Below are 8,685 nucleotides of genomic sequence, written 5' to 3' on the forward strand. Positions count from 1 at the left end.
TACACACCTGAGCTGTGCTGCTTGAGGACCGAGTTCAGATGAAAGACAAAAGAGATGAAGAGCAAAAACAGCAGAATGGAAAACGTTTCAAAACATCTTTCCATTATTTATTTATTTTCTTTCTTTCTTTTTTTACTTCCTTTATTCATCCACTCTTTATTTGTTGTCTTTTTTAACCTTCATTTCCTATCTCTACATTTTTTCCTCCGTTTCTTTCTTTCTTTCTTTCTTTCTTTCTTTCTTTCTTTCTTTCTTTAACTACCTCTATGTGCCTTATGTACAGTCAGTGCTGTGCTACTAAAGAACAATAATTAAAAAAAAAATGAATGGCATGGATTTTAAAATATTCAAACTTCTTTCTTATTTTGCTTATTTTGTATTTCCCTCCTATTTTACTTAAATTCCTTCTTTCTTTCTATTTATTTTTATACTCCATGTTGTTGTTTTTCCTGAAGTTTATAAAATGGACCAGAAGGAGGAGTTTGTCTGTAAAATGAAATCTGGCAACCCGGTTGTGGAGGTTTGAGTGCAGACCGGAGCAGAAACGGCACAGCTGAGCTGCTCAATGCTGCACACACACACAGACAGGCAGACAGACAGAGAGACAGACAGACAGACAGAGAGACAGACAGTTGTCCCGATGATCGCAGGCGGGCGGCAGAGTGCTGAGTGTGTGTGTCCGCGCGCACAGTAACACCGAGATGGATTACATTTACCTCCTGATCTGCGCCGCCGCACTCGGACTGGGGGAGAACCGCCGGGGTGAGGAACTCTCTCTCTCTCTCACACACACTCTCACACACACACACACACACCGCACTAACCCGCGCTGCTGGAGAGCCCGCTCTGTTCAGCTGAGTGTGTGTGTTGGAATGACGTCAGTCATATTTATTTGGTGTTTATTAATGAGTTCAGAAAAAGCTCAACACTAACATCTGGAGAAAGCTCAGTGCTGCTTTAAACACTTGCAGTTAATTCACATCTGGATCCACATGTACAGTGTGAAAGTCAGTCCTGTAGTATTTAATGAAAACCCACAGTGTAGGGTTCGAGCCCCCAGCAGCGCATTAACACCCACAGTGTAGGGTTCGAGCCCCCAGCAGCGCATTAACACCCACAGTGTAGGGTTCGAGCCCCCAGCAGCGCATTAACACCCACAGTGTAGGGTTCGAGCCCCCAGCAGCGCATTAACACCCACAGTGTAGGGTTCGAGCCCCCAGCAGCGCATTAACACCCACAGTGTAGGGTTCGAGCCCCCAGCAGCGCATTAACACCCACAGTGTAGGTTTGAACCCCCAGCAGCGCATTAACACCCACAGTGTAGGGTTCGAGCCCCCAGCAGCGCATTAACACCCACAGTGTAGGGTTCGAGCCCCCAGCAGCGCATTAACACCCACAGTGTAGGTTTGAACCCCCAGCAGCGCATTAACACCCACAGTGTAGGGTTCGAGCCCCCAGCAGAGCATTAACACCCACAGTGTAGGGTTCGAGCCCCCAGCAGAGCATTAACACCCACAGTGTAGGGTTCGAGCCCCCAGCAGCGCATTAACACCCACAGTGTAGGGTTCGAGCCCCCAGCAGAGCATTAACACCCACAGTGTAGGGTTCGAGCCCCCAGCAGAGCATTAACACCCACAGTGTAGGGTTCGAGCCCCCAGCAGAGCATTAACACCCACAGTGTAGGGTTCGAGCACCCAGCAGCGCATTAACACCCACAGTGTAGGGTTCGAGCCCCCAGCAGAACATTAACACCCACAGTGTAGGGTTCGAGCACCCAGCAGCGCATTAACACCCACAGTCTAGGGTTCGAGCCCCCAGCAGTGCATTAACACCCACAGTGTAGGGTTCGAGCCCCCAGCAGTGCATTAACACCCACAGTGTAGGGTTCGAGCCCCCAGCAGCGCATTAACACCCACAGTGTAGGGTTCGAGCCCCCAGCAGCGCATTAACACCCACAGTGTAGGGTTCGAGCCCCCAGCAGCGCATTAACACCCACAGTGTAGGGTTCGAGCCCCCAGCAGTGCATTAACACCCACAGTGTAGAATCAGTGTGTTCAGCTGAAAATCCATCACTGACGTGTTCAACAGCACTGAGAGTTCATTTCCCACTCCAGGTGTGGAGGAGGTGCAGATGGGCAGGAGGAACCTCAGGAACCACACCAGATCAGAACAGGGAGAAGTTTGGCCCTCTGTGGACCAAATCATATGTTAATTGAACGTTAGATAAGTGATGAATGACAAGTATTAGATGGCTGTTAGATGAACGTTAGATGAGTGTTGAATGTTAGATACTTACTTACTTACTTATGGTCCCTCACACGTGTGAGAATGGGGGACCCTTCTATGTCGTCGTTCTCTACGCTCTTCAGCTCGTTTTTGCAGTCTCAACTCCAACAGTATTTTGCCATCGGAAATGAGGTTTCTCCATTTAGGTCGTTCCGCTGTGGCTTCATACCATTTATCATCAAAACCCAATATGGATAGGTCCTCTTTGATACAATCTTTCCACCTTTTCTTTGGGCGGCCGCGGGATCTTTTGCCTTTGGCGAGCTCACTAAAGAGCAGTTGTTTTGGTATCCTATGATCTGGCATCCGGCATACATGGCCTAGCCAACGGAGGCGGTTGCTCCGAATCATGGTCTCTATTGCTGTTGATTTAGCTCGCCTAAGGACCTCAGTGTTAGTTACATGGTGCCACCATTTTACGTTCAAAATCTGTCTCAGTGATCTTTCATGAAACATCTCGAGAAGGTGGATGTGGGAAGCAAGAGTGCTCCAGGTCTCGCTGCCGTATAGCAGGCATGGGAGGACGATGGCTTTGTAGACTGTAACCTTGGTGGTTATGGTGAGACCTTTACGGTCCCAGCACCTGCTCGAGAGTGAGTGGAATGCGGCTGCTCCTCTAGCAATTCTCCTCTTAATCTCGGCGTCAAGTGAGGCGTCAACGGATAGTTCACCGCCCAAATAGATGAAGTAGTTGGAATTGGTGAGTTGGTGGTTCTCAATAGTAATTGGTGGAGGATCTTTGCATCCGAAGTGCATGACTTCAGTCTTGGGCTTGCTGATTGTAAGTCCCCAGTCGTTGCACGCTCCGTTGAGGGCGTTAACTGCGCTTTGCAGTGACTGTGCCGTTGCTGCGCAGTGTGCCGCGTCATCCGCATACAGGAAGTCATCCAGTCTTGATTCCTTGGCAGCCTTAGCCTTCAGGCGTCTAAGGTTGAAAAGTTTGCCATCCAACTTGTACCTGATGTCTGCATGGTGGCTCTTCCCCTCGGGCGTTATGGTACCTCCATGCATGCCAGGTGTTGGCATGCTGTGGACTGTTTTTCGTCTGGACTCTCGCCTAAGACCGGATCTGGCATGGTTAAACCTGCCAGGGGTTGAGGCCCCCGCCGGCATGCGCCCTTAGGGTCCTAGAGACACTCAAGCTGCTACACCATGGCAAGGTAACAGTCCGTTGTAACAGCGAATGTTAGATAAATGTTACATAATCAGTAGGAGTAATACGAGGAGTAAATGTATGTTATGAGTGTGACATGACCATTACAGGAGTGTAAGAGGAGTGTGAGATGAGCGTTAGAGGACTATTAGACGAGTGTCAGATGAGCATTAGAGGAGTGTTAGAGGAGTGTGAGATGAGCGTTAGAGGAGCGTTAGAGGACTATTAGACGAGTGTCAGATGAGCATTAGAGGAGTGTTAGAGGAGTGTGAGATGAGCGTTAGAGGACTATTAGACGAGTGTCAGATGAGCATTAGAGGAGTGTTAGAGGAGTGTGAGATGAGCGTTAGAGGAGCGTTAGAGGAGTGTGAGATGAGCATTAGAGGAGTGTTAGAGGAGTGTGAGATGAGCATTAGAGGAGTGTTAGAGGAGTGTGAGATGAGTGTTAGAGGAGTGTGAGATGAGCGTTAGAGGAGTGTTAGAGGAGTGTGAGATGAGCATTAGAGGAGTGTGAGATGAGCATTAGAGGAGTGTTAGAGGAGTGTGAGATGAGCGTTAGAGGAGCGTTAGAGGAGTGTGAGATGAGCATTACATGAGTGTTAGAGGAGTGTGAGATGAGCATTAGAGGAGTGTTAGAGGAGTGTGAGATGAGCATTAGAGGAGTGTTAGAGGAGTGTGAGATGAGTGTTAGAGGAGTGTGAGATGAGCGTTAGAGGAGTGTTAGAGGAGTGTGAGATGAGCATTAGAGGAGTGTGAGATGAGCATTAGAGGAGTGTTAGAGGAGTGTGAGATGAGCATTAGAGGAGTGTTAGAGGAGTGTCAGATGAGCATTAGAAGAGTGTTAGAGGAGTGTGAGATGAGCATTAGAGGAGTGTTAGAGGAGTGTGAGATGAGCATTAGAGGAGTGTTAGAGGAGTGTGAGATGAGCATTAGAGGAGTGTTAGAGGAGTGTCAGATGAGCATTAGAAGAGTGTTAGAGGAGTGTGAGATGAGAATTAGAGGAGTGTTAGAGGAGTGTGAGATGAGCATTAGAGGAGTGTTAGAGGAGTGTGAGATGAGCATTAGAGGAGTGTTAGAGGAGTGTCAGATGAGCATTAGAAGAGTGTTAGAGGAGTGTGAGATGAGAATTAGAGGAGTGTTAGAGGAGTGTGAGATGAGCATTACATGAGTGTTAGAGGAGTGTGAGATGAGCATTAGAGGAGTGTTAGAGGAGTGTGAGATGAGAATTAGAGGAGTGTTAGAGGAGTGTGAGATGAGTGTTAGAGGAGTGTGAGATGAGTGTTAGAGGAGTGTTAGAGGAGTGTGAGATGAGCGTTAGAGGAGTGTGAGATGAGCATTAGAGGAGTGTTACAGGAGTTTGAGATGAGCATTAGAGGAGTGTGAGATGAGAATTAGAGGAGTGTTACAGGAGTTTGAGATGAGTGTTAGATGAGTGTTAGAGGAGTATTAGATGAGCATTAGAAGAGTGTTAGAGGAGTGTGAGATGAGCATTAGAGGAGTGTGAGATGAGCGTTAGAGGAGTGTTAGAGGAGTGTGAGATGAGCATTAGATGAGTGTTAGAGGAGTGTGAGATGAGCATTAGAGGAGTGTTAGAGGAGTGTGAGATGAGCGTTAGAGGCGTGTCAGATGAGCATTAGAAGAGTGTGAGATGAGAATTAGAGGAGTGTTACAGGAGTGTGAGATGAGTGTTAGAGGAGTGTTAGAGGAGTGTGAGATGAGCATTAGAGGAGTGTGAGATGAGCGTTAGAGGAGTGTTAGAGGAGTGTGAGATGAGCATTAGATGAGTGTTAGAGGAGTGTGAGATGAGCATTAGAGGAGTGTTAGAGGAGTGTGAGATGAGCGTTAGAAGAGTGTTAGAGGAGTGTGAGATGAGTGTTAGAAGAGTGTTAGAGGAGTGTGAGATGAGCGTTAGAGGAGTGTGAGATGAGCGTTAGAGGAGTGTGAGATGAGTGTTAGAAGAGTGTTAGAGGAGTGTGAGATGAGAATTAGAGGAGTGTTAGAGGAGTGTGAGATGAGCATTAGAGGAGTGTTAGAGGAGTGTGAGATGAGCATTAGAGGAGTGTTAGAGGAGTGTGAGATGAGCATTAGAGGAGTGTTAGAGGAGTGTCAGATGAGCATTAGAAGAGTGTTAGAGGAGTGTGAGATGAGCATTAGAGGAGTGTTAGAGGAGTGTGAGATGAGCATTAGAGGAGTGTTAGAGGAGTGTGAGATGAGCATTAGAGGAGTGTTAGAGGAGTGTCAGATGAGCATTAGAAGAGTGTTAGAGGAGTGTGAGATGAGCATTAGAGGAGTGTTAGAGGAGTGTGAGATGAGCATTAGAGGAGTGTTAGAGGAGTGTGAGATGAGCATTAGAGGAGTGTTAGAGGAGTGTCAGATGAGCATTAGAAGAGTGTTAGAGGAGTGTGAGATGAGAATTAGAGGAGTGTTAGAGGAGTGTGAGATGAGCATTAGAGGAGTGTTAGAGGAGTGTTAGAGGAGTGTGAGATGAGCATTAGAGGAGTGTTAGAGGAGTGTCAGATGAGCATTAGAGGAGTGTTAGAGGAGTGTGAGATGAGCGTTAGAGGAGTGTTAGAGGAGTGTTAGAGGAGCGTTAGAGGAGTGTGAGATGAGCGTTAGAAGAGTGTTAGAGGAGAATTAGAGGAGTGTTAGAGGAGTGTGAGATGAGAATTAGAGGAGTGTTAGAGGAGTGTGAGATGAGCATTAGAGGAGTGTTAGAGGAGTGTCAGATGAGCATTAGAAGAGTGTTAGAGGAGTGTGAGATGAGAATTCGAGGAGTGTTAGAGGAGTGTTAGAGGAGTGTGAGATGAGCATTAGAGGAGTGTTAGAGGAGTGTGAGATGAGCATTAGAGGAGTGTTAGAGGAGTGTGAGATGAGAATTAGAGGAGTGTTAGAGGAGTGTTAGAGGAGTGTTAGAGGAATGTTAGAGGAGTGTCAGATGAGCATTAGAAGAGTGTTAGAGGAGTGTGAGATGAGAATTAGAGGAGTGTTAGAGGAGTGTGAGATGAGTGTTAGAGGAGTGTCAGATGAGCATTAGAGGAGTGTGAGATGAGAATTAGAGGAGTGTTAGAGGAGTGTGAGATGAGTGTTAGAGGAATGTTAGAGGAGTGTCAGATGAGCATTAGAAGAGTGTTAGAGGAGTGTGAGATGAGAATTAGAGGAGTGTTAGAGCAGTGTGAGATGAGTGTTAGAGGAGTGTCAGATGAGCATTAGAAGAGTGTGAGAGGAGTGTGAGATGAGCATTAGAGGAGTGTTAGAGGAGTGTGAGATGAGCGTTAGAGGAGTATTCAAGAATTACAAGAGGAGTGTCAGATGAGCATTAGAGGACTATTAGGAGTGTTAGAGGAGTGTCAGATGAGCAGTAGAGGAGTGTTAGAGGAGTGTGAGATGAGCATTAGAGGAGCGTTAGAGGAGTGTGAGATGAGCATTAGAGGAGTGTTAGAGGAGTGTGAGATGAGAATTAGAGGAGTGTTAGAGGAGTGTGAGATGAGCATTAGAGGAGTGTTAGAGGAGTGTCAGATGAGCATTAGAGGAGTGTTAGAGGAGTGTGAGATGAGAATTAGAGGAGTGTTAGAGGAGTGTGAGATGAGTGTTAGAGGAATGTTAGAGGAGTGTCAGATGAGCATTAGAAGAGTGTTAGAGGAGTGTGAGATGAGAATTAGAGGAGTGTTAGAGGAGTGTTAGATGAGCATTAGAAGAGTGTTAGAGGAGTGTGAGATGAGCATTAGAGGAGTGTTAGAGGAGTGTGAGATGAGCATTAGAAGAGTGTTAGAGGAGTGTGAGATGAGAATTAGAGGCGTGTTAGAGGAGTGTGAGATGAGTGTTAGAGGAGTGTCAGATGAGCATTAGAAGAGTGTGAGAGGAGTGTGAGATGAGCATTAGAGGAGTGTTAGAGGAGTGTGAGATGAGCGTTAGAGGAGTATTCAAGAATTACAAGAGGAGTGTCAGATGAGCATTAGAGGACTATTAGGAGTGTTAGAGGAGTGTCAGATGAGCAGTAGAGGAGTGTCAGATGAGCATTAGTGGAGCGTTAGATGAGCATTAGAGGAGTGTTAGAGAAGTGTTAGATGAGCATTAGAGGAGCATTAGATGAGCATTAGAGGAGTGTTAGAGGAGTATTCAAGAAGTATGAGAGAAGTGTTAGATGAGCATGATAGGAGTGTTAGAGGAGTGTTAGATGAGCATTAGAGGAGTGTCAAATGAGCGTTAGAGGAGTGTTAGATGAGCATTAGATGAGCTTTAGAGGACTGTTTGAGGAGTATTCAAGAAGTATGAGAGGAGTGTCAGATGAGCATGAGAGGAGTGTTAGAGGAGTGTTAGAGGAGTGTTAGATGAGCATGAGAGGAGTGTTAGAGGAGTGTTAGAGGAGTGTGAGATGAGCATTAGAGGAGTGTTAGAGGAGTGTTAGATGAGCATTAGAGGAGCGTTAGAGGAGTGTGAGATGAGCATTAGAGGAGTGTGAGATGAGCATTAGAGGAGTGTTAGAGGAGTGTCAGATGAGCATTAGAGGAGTGTTAGAGGAGTGTTAGAGGAGTGTTCGTATTAGTGGAGTGTTTGATGAGCATTAGATGAGTATTAGACGAGTATTAGAGGAGTGTTAGTGTCAGAGGAGTGTTAGATGAACATTAAATGAATGTTAGGTGAATGTTAGATGAGCATTAGATCAGGGTTTTTCATCATGTAGTCCAGAATTAGCCTTTGTGTAAATATTCATTCACTCTTTTTTTTGGTTTCTTCCAACTAAACGGGGAACGTGGGATTGCACTTTTTTACACTTTATTCCAAGTGAGTTGTAAGCATTTGTCCTGCACCATCAATATGTCCCGCTATTCTTAGTTCTTTTGATCAGATATCTCTGTAGCTTTAGCTTGTGTAGATATTTGGATGAAGTGATGAGACCTGAACCTTGGGAAAGTCCACGCTTGTGCCTCCACAATCCTGAAGGTGGAAAAGCACAGTGTGTTGGATGTGAGCGCAGGATTCCACAGTGTCGTCTGTGATGTTTTATTGAACAGGCTTGTTTAGTTGTTCAGGTTCTTTTCTGGTTCAGATCGGACCTGACAAATGTGACCAGGCTGTGAGCACAGTTGTTGGTTCCTCAGAGCCTAATAAACATCATGGCAACTCACAAGGTTCTGTTTTAGGCCCTAATTGTTTTCCCTTTATATCTAACCCATGGACATGTCATGGTGACCTTTAATTCTCCACTGATGACCTGATTATATTTATCTGTTCAGTTAGATTCAGCA

General features: G+C 46.1%; 1 protein-coding gene across 1 annotated transcript in view; it reads left to right on the plus strand.

The window, feature by feature from the left end:
• The first annotated feature begins 666 nt into the window (after nucleotides 1-666).
• LOC132897874 (A disintegrin and metalloproteinase with thrombospondin motifs 14) overlaps nucleotides 667-8,685 on the plus strand; it is a 93,504-nt gene continuing 85,485 nt past the window's right edge. The window contains exon 1 of the mRNA XM_060939127.1: nucleotides 667-762. Within this exon, the coding sequence (XP_060795110.1) occupies nucleotides 702-762 (61 nt within the window). The 5' untranslated portion in view covers nucleotides 667-701. The remainder of the gene's footprint in view (nucleotides 763-8,685) is intronic.

This window comes from Neoarius graeffei, chromosome 14 (assembly GCF_027579695.1).
Source record: "Neoarius graeffei isolate fNeoGra1 chromosome 14, fNeoGra1.pri, whole genome shotgun sequence".
In the NCBI taxonomy this organism is placed as follows: Eukaryota; Metazoa; Chordata; class Actinopteri; order Siluriformes; family Ariidae; genus Neoarius; species Neoarius graeffei.